The 20503-nt window shown below is 40.9% G+C and overlaps 1 protein-coding gene across 1 annotated transcript in view; it reads right to left on the minus strand.

The window, feature by feature from the left end:
• Nucleotides 1-11759, minus strand: part of IPPK (inositol-pentakisphosphate 2-kinase) — a 33225-nt gene extending 21466 nt beyond the window's left edge. Inside the window, exon 1 of the mRNA XM_065642446.1 lies at nt 11590-11759. Coding sequence (XP_065498518.1) covers nt 11590-11670 — 81 coding nt within the window. The 5' untranslated portion in view covers nt 11671-11759. The remainder of the gene's footprint in view (nt 1-11589) is intronic.
• Between the last annotated feature and the right edge of the window lie 8744 nt (nt 11760-20503).

Here is a 20503-nt window from a genome sequence, read left to right on the forward strand (position 1 = left end):
ATCAGCTAGATCCTAATGCTCCCTAAATGTCATTCTCTACATGTACCTCTGTAAGCCCTTCCACTGCTCAGCACCACTTCCATCGGCGCACTATTACCCAAGTGTTTAGTTATTGGATAATAGTCACATATACGCAAAAAGATGGGGGAAAAGAAAAACCAAACAAACACACAAACACACAAACCAACAGGCTGCAAAATCGAGCAAAGGAAAAAAAAAAAAAAAAACGCATGGAGTTAGGCAAATGTAACACATGAAACATTATGTCTTCACATCTTTTACATCTCTGGATGAAGCAAGACAAGCTACAAAAACAGTGAATTCAAAGGAATTCTGTCTACCATTTTTTTAAAATCCTGCTGCCCTTTCTCTGCAAGTATGTTCAATATCCAGTCAGTGACAAAAGACTGGAAAAAAAAAGCCAACGGAACATCAAACATGACTGCTCTTACTCTCCAAATAAAGAGTTGAAGTGCGACTCTCAGCCGTTTGAGAACGAACAACGTTCTTACTGGCATCCAGGACCATACTAGGGGTACAACAAAAACCGTTTCCATTTGTTACACAAAACTCAAATGATAGCAACAAGGACACTGAAACTCGTGTCTGTCAAAACACATCCACAGTCACTGGGCTGTGAGACAATGCCACCAGGAGCCTGTGTTCTGGAGGAGCTCTCACTAACTTGCTTACACCACAGCATTCCAAGAGTCCAGCCTTAAGCTTAAGGTCCCACCAAGAAAGGCAAACACTTCTTCAGCACCTTGTCATGAAACTATTGTTTGGGTTAAATCATAACTGGAAGTTACTGGTTGCCAGTGAGGGAAGAAGCTGTGGGAGGGGCTGCAAAAATGTACTCAAAGATGTCACTGGCATCACAGAGACACACAGACATGTACACACAACTCTCATCCTAAAGTATCTTGTGAAAAATAGTTTGCTGGTCTTAGGCTCCAAGAAGTTTATCTGCAAGAAATTTTTCTTCTCCAAAGCAGTTACTACAGCTATTATTTTGATCTTACCCAGTGAAATCCAAAACCAAAGTAATCCTTGGCAGTTAGGCCAAAATATGACTGGCATAAATCCAGGTACTTCAGATTACGCAGTAGCATTATGAAACCAGGATAAAAGCTTACGTTTATATCTTTACAGCTTGATGTGTGATATTGGCCTTCTGTTTTTCAAAAATGTCTTCTAAGCTTCATTGTCGTAAGATAAAGCTACCATGCAGGCCTCCTGAACTGCTGAGTTTTCAGAAGTTAAACACAATTGGGGCAAATCTATAATCTTGATATTGCCCTTTAGAGAAAAACCTCATTTGCATCACTGAGGTTTTCTCAGGTTTCCATCTCTTGCTACATTATTAACAAAATCTGTGTAAGGGCTTGCACCAGTAAAAGAAATAAAACAAGCTCAAATCTCAAATACTAGTAAAATTGTTTAGAAGTACAGAAAGATGAGTATTTTCCTTCTGCTGTTAGCATCTCAGCTCACATGGTTTTAAAATAAGCTTCTGTATGAAAATATGAAGAATTAGCCTGTCCAAACACAAAGCCTGGGAAACATCACTTTGGCTTCTGCTTTTCCAAATGAGCAGGTTCACGTCATTTGTTATTACTCTATTATTATTCTAAATAGCATGCGTTAAGTGTTTTTGTCTAGAGGCAAAGTGTTAACTCTAACATCTGCTTCTGCAACTTCCCAGTATAACAAGAAAAGATTTTTATCTAGGTGATTACCAACTCACGTTCATATTTGCAAGACCTACTGGTAGAAACAAAGGCACTTTGGGAAGCAACTTTTTAAGTCCCAAAAGGAAATCCCTCTTCACACCCCTCTCATCTCCCTCACTCTGTCTCTGAAATTGTGGTATCTGAAAACTCACTACTATTTTTGCAAGCACTATATGCAATTTTACACCACAAAGTTATCTACCTGTCTACTGCACTCTGCTGTCGATACATTTATTTTGAAAAAGTACGATATACAAGCAGAACAAGAAAACCCATATTTGTTTTAAAGTTGTCTATATAAAAGTCATGAGCTTCCAATCATAAACATGAGAGAAAACACTCACAAAGACTGGTAACAAATCGTTCCCTACAATTATTACTATACTATCTGTTGCAACCAATTACACATGCCACCACCAACTACTACCAAGTCAACTACTTTCAGAGAGAATGGTGCCTGAAAAGGCTCTTCAACTTCTTTATACAGTAAAAACTGGCTGTTTAATTCAGTCTTTTGCTGAACCTAAAGAGCTATCAAGAACTTGAAACACAGCCCCAGGAATTCCAGACCTGCTACCACCATGGGAACAATTCAACACAACCTCATCGTAGTAGACTCGCAACAGTGTAGAGCAATGACACCTACCAAAAGTGCATTCTATCTAAATTTCAACCAAAGCGAGATAGACGGATTAAGTTACACCAAATTGCTATTAAAGCCCTATTAGAACATAGCGATATGCAAATACTAATGAATGACAGTTTCAATGGTACGAAATACAAACTACAGAACTATTTTGCCTATATTAAGCTATTTCTGCAGTAGCACATTGGAGCTGCATGCAGTATATGCCAATTAAAAAAATTATTCTGACATTTTTTACTCCAAGTTTACATTCCACAACCCCTTCAATTCCAAGTCTAGCTTGAGGGATTTAAACAGAAAACGGTGGTTTTCAATTCAGAAAATGCAGTTTCTGGGAAGGAGGCAAATGGACAAAGAGGTGTCATCTTCGCATCTCAGAAAAGGCAGCTGCACAGAGGAGGTTCCTTCTCCTGAGACCCAATAAAACCCAGTAAAAACATACCCACCACACTGCCACGGCACTTCAATCAAAGCTTACCTGTATGATACCCAACACAAAATGTTTTTAAAGGTCTCCTCATCCAAGGTGTCAGCCTGCTGTGCAATGTGGAGGGATGTGGGAGATTAAAACAAACTAAGCACTGGATAATTCTGCAGTTTTTGAATGAAGTAAATGTTGTTTTCCAACTCAGTTTTGTTCTGTATAAGGTGGGTAAGATCACACAAAACAAAGTGAGGAAAGCTACAGTTCCTGCCAGTATGGAGGAAGTTTAGCAATTGCTCGCACAAAGTGCAACAAAGCATTCAAAAATCAGAACAATGCTCTTTTATTTAGCACAGGAGTCCCTTAAAAACAATCTTTTTATTTCTTTACATGAACAAAGAATTCCTGGCATAGCACCTGGCTTGACACCATTCAATATGTTAAACCATTATTTGGAAGCAAACACTACCAGGATACTTGTTTTCTTCGCACAGAGCTCACCGCTTGCATCAGACTCCAGCTACTCACTCCACCTTTTTTTCCTGCTGGGTTAGAATGTAGACTCCCATGACAGCTAGGCACTAACTCAGCTTTCATTTTATAGCTAAGCTTTGTATAACCTTATAATATGGAGATGGTACCAATTCCAAGACTGCAGTAGCCATGAGTAAGAAGGAAATGTTTGTCCTTCAGCTAAGCCACCTAATCACAGTACCTGAAATGATATCAAGCAATACACCCATGGGTGCCGGGTGGAAACATACCAGAGACAGAACAGAATGAATAAACCTACCGACGCCAGGCCCTCAGCACACATTGTTGCAGTCTGGGTGACACAGCAAATGTCCTTGACACCTGAGCTGTTAAAAACAAGCAGGAAAAAAACTGGTCCTTAACATTTAACAGTGTATCAAATACGTCATCCATCTGTCAGACAGGTGAGTTACACCAACACAAACATGAACACATCCACTGAACTTCCTTCCTTTAAACCCTAAACCCCGCCTATCATGAACAGACACCTTCCAGCAGGACACTGCCTCAGCAGCTGCTGTTCTGCTGGGGAAACAAGGCGTTTCAGGAAATGCTAATAGGGAGGGGAGGAAATAAAAAGTCAAAATGGTAAAAGGGATGAGAATGAAGTGATAAAATACAGTTAGGACAATTAGTAATTCCAAGCATCCTGAACACCCCAGCAAGAAGAAACCTAAACAGGTCTTGGGCAACATTTCAATTGAATGCAGTGTTCGTGTTCCTTCCCGAGCAAAACCAGGTCAGAACGCAGTTATTGCATATCTCAGAAATAATGCACTGAGGCAAAGAAAACACTCTGAGCGCTGCAGGGCTGGCAGGGAGGAAAGAACCGAAGGAGTGAACAACAGACTATGAGACCGATCCCTCCCTCCTTCCACCAAAGCAGCCAACCCACCGCTGCTGGGACCGAGGGCAGACACCTGTGCAGCACAGAAAGGAAAAGTGTAGCCCTATGAACTCCACCACCACCAAACCATTCACCAAACAGACAAAAACCAGTGGTTTTAGACAACACCTTGATCTAATCAACTGCGAAAAGAAACTCATTCAAGCTTGAGCTAGCACCTAAAAAGAAAAAACAAGACTCTTTTTAATAAAGGTAACTGCCTCCTGAGTTTATCTACTAAAACTGGGATTTGTTTTACATTTTCACTGCACGTAGCCTCCAGCATTCTCAAAAGTCACTCAAAAAACCCACCAAAAAACAGGCATAAAGCGGAGTTTGAATTTCCAAATAAAGTCACCAGAGGACAAGACTGCTCCAGCACTCTATTATTAGCAAAATAAGAAGACACTTCTGAAAAAAATGTATTCTGGGTGTACGAGAATGGTGTTGCTGCTGCTACAGTTAAAGCATCGCTACCATATTACATTAGAGAGTAAGATTCAGAGTGTTTGTCTCCCATCTCCTTCCATACACATGCTGCCTTTTCCCATCTGCATCTACAGAACCCAAGGCGCTAATATGGTAAGAAAAGTTTTAATTGCTGCCTTTCTGTTCCTCCTTCTCTCTGCATTCAGCCCCACTACCCGATGCCACCTTCCCTTTCACTCTGTGGAAAATACTATTAATACTACACAGCAGTGCATTCAGAGTATCCTTTCAGCACAGAAACCTGGTAAAGCCAAGAAAAACGTAAATTTAACTACACTAGTACACTAGAACTGAAATTCCCATATGGAATTAAAATTCTGTATAGGTGTTGACTCAAGCTGTTGACATTTTTAGGGGTCAGAGAAAGCTTTGCAGCTAATCCACAGAACTGGAAGTGCTTCCAACTTTTAATTCTTTGTTTATAATAAAAGCTTTGTAGATTGTACTCAAGTAGAGTTAGTCCAATTAGTTATGACATCTACAATCTACAAACCAGTTCAGCCAAATAACCAAATAAAAACAAATAGAAACCTGTCTTCCTTTTTTTCCTGTGATCATAGATATGTATTTAAATACCATTAACCAAGGTTAACACAGGGAAACATACAGTTTCCTACAGGTGCCACAAAGGGTCCCAAATTCCAACTCAGACTGGTAACTGCCTCCTGTTGCTAAAAACTTAATTGTTGCTCACAGCAAGGCAGACATCTCTTCCTTTCTTTTCCGCTGATGACACACCCTGATCACATATTTGGCTTTTCAACTATTACACTGCTGCTTGCCTCAGTAAATTTAGGCAGAAGCTCCTCTACTTGCTTACAATAAATAAATAAAAAGCAATTATAACTAGGAAAGAAGGAACAAAGCAATATATTATGTTTAGTCATCAATCTGTTTTCTTCCCTTTTTCTAAAGTAGGCAAAGGGTGTGTAGGTGTGGGGTTTTTGCTAGAAAATGTTTAGATACACATACCCCCAAAAGAACACGATGCTGGAGAAACCAGGTCAAAGAAATGCCCCTATAAACCAGCAAAAAAAGCAGAAGAGGTTTTAATGGCCCTTAATTCCTGTTAAAATCTGGAAATGCTGGAATCTTGGTCCACCTCATACACATGTAAGTTTTGCTTCCTCCAGAAAATTCAGCAGAACAAGATGCAAAACTCCTCCCTATATTACATCACAGCACCTGGTGAATCTTTGGATACATCCAGGGCATGAAATCCATCAGAAATAAGAACTGGCATAGGTTTCGAATTTAAATAGAAGAATCTCCTCAAGGATACAAAAATTTTCAAATTCAAGTCTTACCAAACTATGTATTTCCCGTTAGTCAAAATAAAATTCAATAAGTACAAGCTGCATCTTACCTCTTCTGTTAATTTCTCACTGTGAAAAGAACCAGGACACCTTAACTTGGCCATATTTTAAATCAGAGCAACATTCAGAGAAGGCCATTGTTAATAAGCTATTGTACTTATACCCACAAGGAACAGCAACTAGTTTTTCAATATTTTTCCCCTAGCTGAAGACTCTTTAATACAGGAATCAGCAGTCTGTTCTATATTTCCTTGAAATCCAGACATTCATAGTTGTTAATTCACTATTCCACAGACATTAAGGAGAAAAAAAAAAAAAAATACACACAGAAAAGAAAAAAACCAGCAGAACACTACTGAACAAAAAACAGAACACAACCGAACAAAATCCACTCTATAGTCAGGGATCTGGAATTCCTCAGGAATGACTGAAGTTTTGGGGGCAATAATTCACCTACGCTAATTTCGATAGGACAGAACAGATTCAACCAACTCCACATAGAAAAACAACAGAAGAAGAAACAGGACACGCAGGTTTTAGAACTTGTACAAAATGACATCATCAGAAAAAGTGCCTCAAGAAGATACTCTCTGCAAGACAGCAATTAATGATCAGCATCACTCCCTTTCTGCCAAACAAGACCAGCTTTTCACTCTCAGCAAAAACCTCTGTGTCTAAACATACAACCTTATTAATGGTCCTCTCTCAAAGTAAGTTTATTACGACAAAATCTTACACCAAGAATTATTTGTCATTATTCTTAAAAACAAACAAATCAATCAACCACAGGAAAACTATTTAATATTGCAAAAGCACTATTAGGAACAATTATCTAGCCTGATTTGACATAAAGTGCTCTTTTATTTCAAAAAACAAAACCAAATCCATCTCCCTCATATGCAGAAAGTGTCTTTCTGCACACACTTTGCAGCCATCATAATGCAGCTGCCAGCAGAGGCAGCTACAGATACAGCGAAATCCAAGACTACCATTGAAACCCAAGATCCTCTCCTAGCAACCTCTGCTCTCTACGGTCCCCTGCAAAGCCAGAGCAAGGATCAGGAAAGATGCCTGCAAAAGGAGCACTGTGATATCCTCCAGCTTTACCTGTGTACCTTGAAGAAAAAAAAAGAAGTGGGGGGAAAAAAAAAAAATCACAGAGAAGAGCCAAATATTATTCACTTACTACAGGCACCACCTTTGGGAATCTTCAGCAAGACTATCCGACTTGACTCCCTCGCCCTGTCTCCTTAGCTCTGCTTCATTTACCTTCTCCATCTACCCTCCCATTACCTCTTCTATTTCACAAGCACACATATGCTCTGGAGGTAGTTTACGCTAATTAAGTCCCATACCAAAACCAAGGATATCTGTTAGAGCTGCAAGCATAAGAAGTAGATTATTATTAACAATCAAGGTGTCTGAAGATACACCACAACCTTTTGCAAGCACACACCAACGTTCCTCTAGACTACCTCATCAAATAAAAAACAAGCTGGAAAAAAAACAAAAGAAAACAAAACTCTTCTTGTAGCACTTCCCAGTAGTCATCCTGAAAAACAAGCTTAATGTTCAGACATCTTTTAAATGAAGCATTTGGTTACCATTATATCCCAACATGCAAAAAATAAAAATAAGCAGATATCAACTGCAGTGATGCACAGGAGGAATGGACATACTTTATCTCATAATGCAAAAACTGGAGATTGCAAGCATATGTTTCAGCAGTGAAAGGAAACACAAGTCATTATTTCTAGAGCTGCTTATGCTACTTTCTACAAACATCTGATATGTTTTGAAATCAAGTGTTAAGTGTCTCTGTAAAAGCAGACAACTGATTAAAATGCAGAACTACAAATGAGGATTTTCAGCTCACTTCTGAAAAACGTGTCTCCTTAGATATATATCACCTTAGAAAGAGTTAATAGCTACAAGAAGATAACTGTTCTGTAGCAGTTCCTCTGAACTCTCTCTACTGCTCAAAAGTAGAGGAGGAGGCAAAGCACGGTTTAGCCCTCTTTTTAAATCAGAAGCCAAATTCAATGTGAAAGGAGCAACACTCCAGTAAAAATGTAGGGAGGAAGAAGCACCCCCTTTCTGAACTGCCTGGCTGGCTGTGATGGTGCTTGGTTCAGGTTTTGTAGAGCTGTATCTGGACTGCAGCATTTTATGCATCTCCAAGACGGCAACTAGAACAAGCACCTGACAATTCACTGGATGGTGTGAAGGGTGGCAAATAAGTTATTTGAAGAGGATACTAGGATTTGATAAAATATTCAAAATTGCAACCTGTGGACAAGGATCATACAGACACTGCCTGAATGAACTTGCAGTTTTTGTGCACTTCGAAGTGATCTTTCCGACTATCTTAAGAGCTGTCTTCAGGAAGCAAAAGGAGTTGCTAGCTGTATTTCTCACTATAATCGTGAGGTGGGAAAGCTGCCTGTTCATTTTCTACTAGAAGCATTTCAGCACGCTGCAAGACTATACAAAGTCTTTTTGACCACAATTCAGTTTCAGTTTGGATTAACTTAATCACAGCTGCAATAAAAAACAACAGGAAAAGCTTTATCAGAGAAATTTTTACCATAATATTGTGTCTTGCAGAATTTTAGATTCATCAGAACTGAAACTTTAAAAACCCATGAAAGCAGAAATTAAAGTATGCACCAAGCAAGCGAGAATGCAGCTACAGAGATAACAGTAACTGGAAATCCTCAGCAGGCATTCCGTATTTATTCATCAGATCACTTGCTAAATGATGGAGAACTAATTAAAGTAATTCTGTAAAACTATCACTGTAAGAGGAGACGTGGTAACTAGACCATACCCTATGTAAGTCCTCTCAACAGCATGAATAAGGAACAGAGATGCGCTTGCAGTGATTTCAGCCACTCATTTCAGTACAGTGTTTCACAGGCTGCAGGAGCACAGGGAGACTCGTCACAGTTGCATTCTGCAGGATTAATAACCGGTAAGAGGAAAGAGCGCACCAAGCAGTACTTTACACCACTTTCATTGAAACAACAGAGCGTGCTCCACAGAACGCCAACATCTGACTGGAAACAACAGTTGCATGTTGCCTGTGCATAGGGCTTATCAGCTCATCACTAGCAGAGCTATTAGTTGGGCATGTGACTTTTCTATAACCAAGTTTTTAATTTTGGTACTGTACTAACTCTGCATTAACAGTGCGTTATGTGCATGTCGCAAAATGAAAGATACAGGGAATGGAACAAACCAAAGAAATAAGCATAGCCTGAAACACACGAGAGCACTGCAAACTGACAATGCCCAGCTTGTTCCTTGGACTCTTCACTCCCAACCCAGTCACATTCCACACAACCAAGAACAGGAGTGTCCATCCAGACTGGCTGCTCAGCCCGGGCCAAACACCCTGTGCTTTATACATGAACTCACACGGTACCTGTCATCAGTGCTTCAAAGAGCGGTCCAGAGGGCAGGAGTTGAAACAAAACACCCTGGATCTTACTTCAAAAAAGGCAAAGAAGCTCACGTCCTCTTCTGCAGAAGGACAGGGATGTTTTGTTGTTTTGTTTTTTTGAAATTACTCAGATCTTCCAGAAGAAACAAGGAGAGGTTTGGACTTACAGATAGGAACAAGCTTCCTTTCCCTTTTCCAAAACACAACTACACATCAAAAGGGAGAACATGGAAACAAGCAGCACACACAGTTCCACCCTGGCCTCTCACAGCCCCAGCACTTGTATCTGAGCATCCATTCACATCTCCCTTGCCACAACCAAACCACCGTCCCTCCCATTAGCATTTATACCCAAAAAAACATTAACTGAAAAGATCCAGAATAAAGCAAGGACAGTTAAAGTGAAATTCACTGCCTTAGTTATGTTGCTGTTCTGTTCACGCAAACCTGAGAATGACTTGACATGAGATCACAAGAATGATGATTAATCATGCAAGTATGTCCTGTTTGTAGGAGGAACAAAGTAACAATTAGCATTGAAACAGTGTTTTATGTGCTTCAATTTTACAAGAGTTCACCACCAGTGGACACAAAGCTCGAAGATGTCAAGCTTTACTGGTTCAAAGCCATCTATAAAGGAAAAATCATATCCATTTCACTTTCACTCTATCTTACAGTTTTAGGACCTTGTTAAAAAGAGAACTGACACGCTCAGCAACTATTCTGAATCTCTGGCAGACTTCCTCACTTTCTACGTCTTTAAAGATACCACAATTACATCACTATTAATCTATTAGGTATTCTGGTCCCTGTCATCCAGTGACCTAGTATTTTTTAAACTGTCTTTCTCAAAACTAAAATTTAGACAGGAAACAAAATCATACACTTTCTTCTTGTAGCATAAATAGTGCCCCTCCTGAAGTCTGGAGAGGACCGTAAGATTTCCAGCATTTTCTCAGACTCACTATCTGTTAACATTTTTTACATCTGGTTTACAGAAAAGCGACATAAAAGAATCCAGTATTTTCAGTCATTTGTTTAGATATTATTTTAAAAAATATGGTTTTCAGGGTTCAACTCTTATTGCAGATTTTTCTCCCACATAAAGCCTACATTTTATCACATCGGCTTTACTAGCTTTAGATCTACAAAGTATCAAGAATGCTCTGTGCCATACTAGGATTTTAACTGACGTACAAATACATTTATAAGACACAAATAGGCACAACTACCTTTTAGAAGAATAAACTCCTTCAAGGGACATGTACAGTTAAAATCCAGACCCCAATATACTAAGTGAACAAGATACGTACAAAGGGGGCAAGAACACAGTGACAGCAGCCAAAGGAACACGTGCTTTCCAAAGTGACGCAGAATCTGCTTGATTGGATCTAGCTTAATTTAATTGTTACTGTTCATCAAAACGCTGAATCTATTTTACAAACTTTTTTAAATTAAGAAAAAAAAAAAAAATGGCAACGCCACAAACACGCCCAAAGGGTAAACCGAAGCAGAGGGATGAAATGACCGACTCATTCACACAGAGGTCTAAGGCCAAGACAGAAAATTAAATTATGTTCTGGAGTCCCAATTCAGCACCACAGCAAGTGTTCCAACTCTCGTACACAAAAAGAACCGGTGACAAAAGGCCAAACGTTCCTTTCTTTCTTCTGTCACACGCATACACACGCACTACAACAGAAAAGGGAAATTTTTAGCACTTTTCCTCACAGCTCCCGTTCCAGACACCAGCTGTCCAGTCATCGGCTGCTTTCCCTTCCACCGCGCCTCCGGCCCAGGCCGAACCCGAGCGCCCGCCCGGGCTCCCGCCCGCTCCCCTCAGCACGCGGAACGGAAAACCACCTCGGGAGAGAACGGCGGGGCCGGGCGGCCGCTCCCGCCGCGGGAGAGGCCCGAGCGCCCGGCGGCACCGCCTGGGCAGGGGCCGGCCCGCGCCCCCCGGCCCGTTCCGCGGCGCACGGAGCCCCCGGCGCGGCCCCTGAGGGAACGCGGCGCGCGGGCGGCGCCCCCCTCACGCGGGCCCGGCGGGGGATGGGCGCCCGCGCGCCGCCGGCCGTTCCCCGCTGCAGCCCGCCCCCCCCCCCCCGCCCCGCACCTGGCAGTGCGAGACGACGAGGCTCTGGTTGCCCTCCCCGTGGTACTGCCATTCATTCTCATCCATCTTCTCCACTTCCATGCCCGGCCCGGCCCGCCGCCGCGCCCCGTGGGGACGGTGCCTGCCGCCGGCCCGCCGCGCTCACGCCTCCACCATCGCGGCTGCGCGCCGCCCCGCCGCAGGAAGTCCCGCCCTCCGCCGGGGAGGCGGGCTGGGCGCCGCACCGCGCGGCCATCTTAACGGCGGGCAGCGCCACCCTTGAGCCGGGCAGAAAAGGACACCCCGCAGCGCCGCTCCTTTCCGTTCACGCTCGGCCGGAGCCCCGGGAGAGGCCCCTTCAGCGCCCCGGCCCCCCCGCACCGCTCCAGCCGCTGCCCGGCGCGCCCCAGGAAGGCGGAGAGCTCGGTCAGAGCCCGCCCTGGGGCCGGGTGTCAGAGCCCGCCGAGCAGAAGCGGGGGAAGAAAAGCATCTTCCTCCAGAAGCGACAACCCAGACCCTTTCGTTGGTTGCCCAGATAAGGTATTCAGATGCCACACTGTATAAAATGAGCTTGCACCTGTAAGAGGTTACTCAGATGATAAAACACGAAAAAAAAAATTAAAAAAGCTTTGGCTTTGGAGTTTTGTTTCCTTTTGGCTGTTTTCAAGCTTACAGACTTAAAGAACAGCAACTCTCATGTTTGCACATGTAGTCACAGTATGTCTCTGAATAACTTTGTGCTTTAATACATCAGATCTTTCAAATACCTCGGAGAGATGTTCACAAGCATAAATATGAAAATACACGAATACACGTAACATTCTTTAAAAATCTATTAAAACATTAAGCTGTTTTCCCGGCCGTTATCAACATGGTTCAATAGTTTCACAAAGTAGCTCAATGCACATCTCTGTATGAATATACACATACATAATGTGCAGTAAACTTAAATTATCTGAATATACAAATTCCCTCTCACAAATACAGGATCAAATTCTAGATCTCTTAATCCAGTCAATTTTATCACTACAAGTTTTGACTAGAAACAGCAAAACTTACCCCTGAATTACCAGTTGAAAAGCACCACTCAGGGCTCTGAAATTCCCACTTTCCACCCCACAGGGCACCTGACAGCAGCCAAACTCACACACCATGAGAGAACCAACACCTTCAAGTTTTCCCCTGTATAATGACCATTTCTATAATTCAGATAGTAGCCAAACTTGACTCTGTATTACAGTCTTTTTAAAAAGTCAAAACAAAGAAAAGATGCATTTTTATTTTTAAAGGAGAGAAAAGCTGCACCTAGAAGGCTGAAAATAAAACTTGCATAAATCTGCAGTGAGTCATTGATCCCTTTTTAAAACGTGTGGCGCTGTAACTAAAACTGCTTAGAGTCTAATTTCACTAGAACTTTTAAAAAACTTCGGGGTTAAACAATCTATACTTTTTACCAAAATACTGATTAATAAGCACTTTTCCTATGTGCACCTACATGAAAAAGGAAATGTGGATCCCTGCTCCTTTTGCCATTTAATAAAGATGAAAATCATGACAGAGGGATGTTTAAAGTATGTTTCTATCACCTGTGTTTGCAAAGTTTCTTTATGTTGTGCAACAACAAAAGGATATATGAAACATACAGAAATTTATGAATACTATCCTGACTTACCAAAAGTGTAAGTTACACTTAGTCTGTGGGTAAGATTGTGGTATTTATGATACCTTCATTAAAAATTAACTATACTTCAGATAAATGGTATGTGGACACTCCCTAGGCTTCTGTGGAGAAATACAAAAGGCAAATAATATCAATACGTTGTCTTGTAATGGCAGAACTAATTGTTTTTTCTATTCTTTCATATTTCTGAAGAATGTACATCTCCAGAGGAAAAAAAAAAAATAAAGTAGAGGTTCTGAGTGTGAGGGCAAACACATGGGGAACACCTGGGTTCTAACACAGTCTCTCTCACTGGTCACTTCCCCTTCACCTTTTCCTCAGGCATTCCATGGTGGGCACATCACGGAGGTGTCAAAACACAATCGGTAAAACTTGGAAACTGGAGCGACAAAAGCCTATTAACATATTATTTCTCTCTGCATTACCATTTAAAAAATATTACTAATTTTAGGTATTATCTGCAATGTGCTTGAGCTGAAATATCTTAAGCTTTTGTGCCATTAATGACGCTGAAGTATTGCTTAACTGCAGTTCCACCAACACGGCTACTTCTTGTGGGGAAACTAGGCCTTGTGTAGACATACCTGGATTGATTTTAATTAGCGAGCACACAGCTCAGCAGCCTTCAAAATGCAGCTGAGGATCTCAGGAGATGATCAGGTGTTCAATGGCATTTTAGTATGTAAACAAGTTTAAAACTGCACCAGGAATGCGTCAGGTAATCATACCTTAAGTTCTGCAGCTCCCACTTAATCCCCTCACCATTTCTTTTTTGATGACACATGAAGGAGTCAGGAGAGCACCACAGGCCTCAAATACATGTATTTTTCTCCAGGTCCCATAACTGCATCAGTTAGCTACAATTTATGACACAATTTGTGTTTCTCAGGACTCTTTCAGTATTTGGGATACCAAAAAAAAGGTAGATAATCTACATATTTTAAATCAGTGTGTACTTAACTGTGCAGATATTATCAAATAAAATACTGACACATAAGGCTATCAAACAGATTTGCAACTAAAAATGAGAAAATAGCTATCCTGCCTCTTTACATGAAGAAGCCAAACACCACCACATTAACTAATATAAAGTTTCTTCCCACCTTGTCTCCTACTACCCTGTGCCCACAGTTTTGTCTTTAAACGGCATTTAAACTGTGGCACCGAGCTCACATCTTCAGTTTATCCGTCCCAGCGCCCCGGCTCACACCTGCTGTACAGATCATTCCCCTACCAAAGCCCACCACATGATTCCCCTCCCACCTCCAGCTCTCAACCTTTGCTGTGGTACTTCAAACCACAATAAAGTATTTTAGAAACTAAGCAAATCAGTGGCTTCAGGAACAGGACTCTAAGTAGGAAGAAAGGCGCGTTAAGGTCAGTGCAGATGAAGCGATATACATGTTGTTAACAGACAAGAGCTTGCACAAACTTACCCAGCCATCAATAACCACAGATGTGAATAAACAGACATTATAACTACTGAGATGTTTAATTGCTACATATAGTCTGAAGAGAGAGGAAATGAACTTACAGACACAGTAACTTCTCTGTACAGTATGTATAACCCCAAAGAATTGCCAAGACAGACAATATTTTTTACACATAGAAAAGATAACTAAATACTGTTTTCCATGCAGTGTTCATTGAGAAAAAAACCCCACAACTAATTACTAGAGGAGGGGGAACCCAAAAAACCAAGCAAATTAAAAAGTGTTGTGGTCAATTTTGGGGACTGGTAAGAGAAAATACATGGACGAGAAGATCTATTATGATCTAGAGAAGGTCTTTAAAGCAGAACACTATGGTGAAACCCTAGTAGCTTAGACAAGGTATTAAAGCAGAATAGAACAAGAACAACCCCGTCTAAGCACCTCCTTAAAGTCTGTTCTTACAGCCTTTAATCATATGGGCAAGGAAGGAAAGATGATGGGATAAAAAGCTTTTAGGTCTTGCCTTGTATTAAGTGACATACCAGCAAGTGGAAAACAAAATGCTCTTTGCATAAGAGGGGAAAGCAAACTACCAGAGCAGACGCAGTGGCCTGGCCAGCAGTCACGTACAAGCAGTATTTTTGCTGCTTTCAGGACAGGCTGACACTTCTTATTGCAGATACTTTGCTGTTAATGTTATACTATTCACTCATGATCAAACACTCTTGCAACATATAACTGCACCTGGAAAAACACCTTATTGTCTCATATCACAAATACACCCTAAAGTTGTGTTTAGTCCTTGGACCTGTTAATGGTTAAAGGAGAGCACTTCTTAAACTTATTTTTGACACATGCCCTTTGTGACCATCTTTAAATAGGGAAGAGAATAGGTATATTAATCTGGTTTTCAGCTCAACAGCCATCATTTGGCAATGCGCTTCTTTGGAAAAACCTTGAAACCTTCCCTGTTAAAACTTTTAGTTCACTGAGTACAAGGTCTCCAGAAGATAAATTACAAATTGACATAAACTGGTCACACGATACGTTTCAGTTTATACCCAGAAACACCAAACTGCGTAACAATATCTGGGGATGGTACAGAAGGACTGAGCAGCAATTTCTTCTCTATACTTACTGATAAATTCAGATTGATGTTCCCTGACAGCTATAAAAAAAAAGACCTAATTCATTAAATTCAAACACACCTTATCTTATTGACTGTGTTGCTAATAATTTTGCACTGATCTCTGTATTCAAAGTGGCAGCATAAAAAAATAAATGCTTCCCCCGACCGACTCCCTTGAAGAACCCAGTTTACTGGAATCATCATGACTGAAATCAATCAACAGAACCTATATTTTTCAAGACACATTTTCTCAAGTGTTAAGCCTCAGATTAGCTGTCATCTCCAATACAAAAACACAACTATAACACAGTTTCACAAGCAGAGAAGCTAATATAAACGCAATGCTTTCTTCTCAAAAGGGTGATCTTATTCTCCTTTTTCAACCTGGCCATATATTCCTGTGCCTTCCTCCTTGCATTGCCCTTAGCACATTTACAGCCATGTGGCACAACACAGATTATTCATCAAATGAATGGTCAGGTTTTATCAAGTGGGATTTATTATTATTATTCTTTAGCTGACTCAGCAAACCAATACAACACATTGCATCACCACACAAGCCTTCCAGCCATCATTAAAGGAGGAATGGGAACACAACCAAAGGCGCTGGGGAGCGCAGGATGAGCAGTTTTGTTTCTAGCTCATTCTCAGACCAGATGAAGTGCATTATGAATGTTACTTTTAGCAGCACTACAGAACCTCCTAGCAGGAGGAATGTGGTGGGGCCCTTTCAAGGAAAAGATGAAAACGCACAAAATGAACAGATACTTCTGGGTGTGTTCTGAAAAAGCAGTAGAGAGCACTTCACTGAAGAAGTGTTCTGGGCAAGAGAAATGCATCACTCATTAAGCAGTCCAAGAGCTGTCACTTACAGGATTTTTGTTCGTTGGTTGATTGAGTTTTGTTGGATTTTTTTCCTCCCCCCCAAAAAAAAGGTATTAGATTTCTGCCATCCCTTTACTGCTACATCTACCCATGTTAAAAGACAGTTGACATGATCTGGGTTATCAGAGTATCGGTGATAAAGCATGCCACTAAACTATGCTTCATTGATTTAAAACAGCTATTTCAAAGGTGACAATCTACAATTCTCTTAAGGTGGAGTGGTGGCTATTTAACAAGCAATACGAGTCCTTCCTGATTGAAGGTTTGCCAAAAACAAGTGTAAAACAATATCTATTGCAATAAAAGTCTTTATGAAAGTATCTCGCTGCCAACAAAAACAAATATGAGTAACAAGTATACATCTCACACCTTTCCAATAGATTTCTAGAGGGGAAAAAAACTCAAGTTGTTTGGAAAAGAAGAGCCACTCCTAACAGCAACAGAAAAATAAATATATCTAAATATATTAGAGATGTTCTAGGTCTCTCAGGTCAACTTGAAGAAATTGAGATGACTGAGCAAGCATAAATTCTCCATTGAATTGTACACTTAGAACAGAACCAAGCCCAAAGAGCAGCAAAGCCCCTTCTCACACAAGGCTTGGCAGCTTGGAAGGTACAGATCCATGTATAGATTCAAAAAACCAAGACTTTGCTGATCTACTTGATGGCTGGTTTTGAACCTAGTTATGAATCTGTGATACTAACTTAGAGTGGAAAAAAAAAAAAAACATTTGCAAAATCGTACCTGGAGATAGACACTTAATTACAATTAAAGATCGGTGACAAAAGATATACTTGTAGCTACTAGAAACATAATTGTATGATCCATTAGAGCAATGCTGCTACTCAAAGACAGCAGACCAAACAATAATTTAATTTATAATATTTGTCCCCCAGCTAGAAATATGTGGAAAGAGGAGATAAACTGACAAAAGCAGGAAAAGTAATGGATACAAATGTTTGTTGTTTTTGTTTGTTTGTTTTGTATGACAGGGTTCACGAGGCTCTGGGAACAGTCCGTTTTACAAAGCAAATCTATCAGTACCAGAGAGAGCAAGAGAGACAGACTGGTAAATCTCAAAACTACTGATTACAAGGTATGTATATTTTTGTATAAACAAAATGGGCTGTTTTTCCATTTTCTCACTTTGCACTGCAAAAAGGAAGTTAAATGCCATTCACGTAATTGTTGATCTGCTTCACTTCTGGATGTGTCTGGAAAGGAGCACTGATCATGAAAATAAAAAACCACAATTGCTCTTCTGTAAGAACCCAATTGATCAATATTAATACTTTGTCACACAGTTACAGGTTTCCAGGTGTTTACAGTGCTGCAAACTAGATCTAATGCAAAACACCCCCATCTGATGGTTTGAGGAGATACTTTCAGGTGTCTATGCATAGTTTAATACTTGCCTTCCTCCCCCCTTACATATCCCATACCTCATTACAGTAAAAGTCTACAGGGTTTGGGGGGTCTTTTTCTGTTGCACAATGAAGTATAGTAGCAGTGAAAACATTTGCACACACTCCTGAGGTGATTTGAGATTCTAGCTAATTCATTAAAAGGAGAAGCTCTGAATGTACTTTGTAGCTCCTGTTCATTAATATACACAGACACATCTAAAGAGACTGCTCAAAGACTTCCCATTATTTTGTTTGAAGTTTCTTGTAATTTTACTGAAACCTCATAGTGTTCCTGATCTATGGGACTATTACTTTCAAACAGAAGTGTTTAATGGAGATTTTTGCTGTTCCTTTTGTTTACTTAAAAAGTTAATTTAAAAAACTTCTGAAATATTCTTAAAAAATATGCTGGTTTATCACATTAAAGATTAAACTTTTTATTAGGAAGCATTAGCAGTGAAACGACCATGGAGAATTTAGTGGGAAACAGGTCACCCTAAACTTAAGGATGTATCTTTTGCTGTCTTTTTAGTCTCAATGAGATTAAAATCTAAACTTCTGCTAAAGTACACATGTAACATTAATGTTGACATGAGCTAACTTCTGAGTGACTGACTTTGCAGTCTCAGTATTCCTACAATATTCATTTAAAAAAACAAGAACAGAAAAAACCCCACAACACACACTACAAAACCACCCAAACACAAACCACCCCACCAAATAGTTACATATATTTTTAAAGTGTCCCCTCCTCTTTATGTGCTCTTACAGATAAACTGCACTGACAGGCTGTAATGCTCTGAGCAGCCTCCATCCATCTTGCCCTGTAATCCTCCTCGGTGAGCTGTCCCCAGCCTCCCTAGAAGGTCAGTGCAGCTCTGATCCAGCCCAGCTGCGTGGCCATGGATCTGGTGGGTAACCCTGATGAGGTACAGCTGCAAGAAGCCACATTTGGACCTTTGCCCTGCTGCTCAGGTCCTCACCCCTGCCCCAGCTGTGCTGGAGCAGTCAGGGAGTGAGCGAGAGCAGCTGCTCTGCAAGGGGAGGCCACCAGGAGCCGGGGTGACAGCAAGGCACCCAGCGAGGCACAGCATCGAGTGCAGTCCTACAGCACCTGAGGAAGGAGAGCAGAGCGAGTCTGGTGGTGATGGAGACCAGGGACAGCCCCAGGCCATCTGTAGCAATGAGGCAAGTCCAAGCCAGGGAGTCAAGTCACCAGTGCAAGGTCCACGGCCAGGCACAAGTGTCCCTGCAGCCAAATCCATCCTGTCACTTCCCTCTTCTACCTTTCCAAGCACCTGGCCATTGCCTCTATTGCTCTTGTATGTCTTACACACAGGCTTCCTCACTTGCCAAGGCCAGGGGATCCTATGCATTCCATGTCCCTGTGCAGTCTGTTAGCCTTATGTTCCCTCAGGATGCTAGTCTAAAGTTCATATAATTTGGTTTCGCCAAAATTAAAGCTATAATGACTCTCATTATTCCATTATCTTGCTTGCAGAAAGTATTTTAAATAACATGGGTCACTCAGGTTACTTAAATTACCTTGGCTTCACAATTCCACACTTCCTTTAGACAGGACCGATCTCATTTGTTTTCAAAGGGCTGATGGGTTCCAGTTCCCATTCTAGTCAGCAGGTTCTGCATCCACTTAACACTGCTCAAACTCAGGCTGCTCTGCTGCCATGTCTGTGCTCAGATGGGAGGCCTTAGAGGCACAGGAAGAGGTTAAAGGTCAATGGAAACAAACAAATGGAAAAACTTAAAATAGAAATGAGCACACAGATGGCAGTTAAAAAGATGAACTTAACCAGTGGAAGAAAGGAAGACAGAAGCAAATAAAATGAGATGTGCAGAATATCAAAGGCCGTAAGCCTGAACTGTTATTTTTGCATGCAAATTGTGTTTCAGAGATTAGTCCTAGAATGTAATTTATTATGCTGTGAAAATTGTGACTAATTCTTTAGCAAGAGCACGACACTATTAAACACAATTGTGTAAAGAGGCTTTCCAGAAGACTCTTCAGGAGACTAGATCCACATCGATTCAAAAAGAAAAATGCCATTTCAGGAATAACCTTTATTACCTGCCAAAATCTGACTCACCAGAAGTTGCTCACAGCAACTATTCAAAAAAGAAACACAGCCTCATCAGTACTTATCCATGCTCTGTATAGCTATACATATACTAACCTTTTTGAAAAACTCAATCCCAGAAAGGTGTAAAAATTATTTTAGAAGATCCTTGTATAACAATCATTCTATGATCATTCAAAAATAAAAGGACAAACATATGGATCTTACCCTCTAAGCTTTTAGGCTTCTCCAAATACACTCTGTCCAGCTCGTGAACATTTCCCAAGGGCCCTTCTGAGTTTTGAGAAGAGTCTGAATTTCCT

The sequence above is a fragment of the Caloenas nicobarica genome, chromosome 11 (assembly GCF_036013445.1).
Source record: "Caloenas nicobarica isolate bCalNic1 chromosome 11, bCalNic1.hap1, whole genome shotgun sequence".
NCBI lineage: Eukaryota > Metazoa > Chordata > Aves > Columbiformes > Columbidae > Caloenas > Caloenas nicobarica.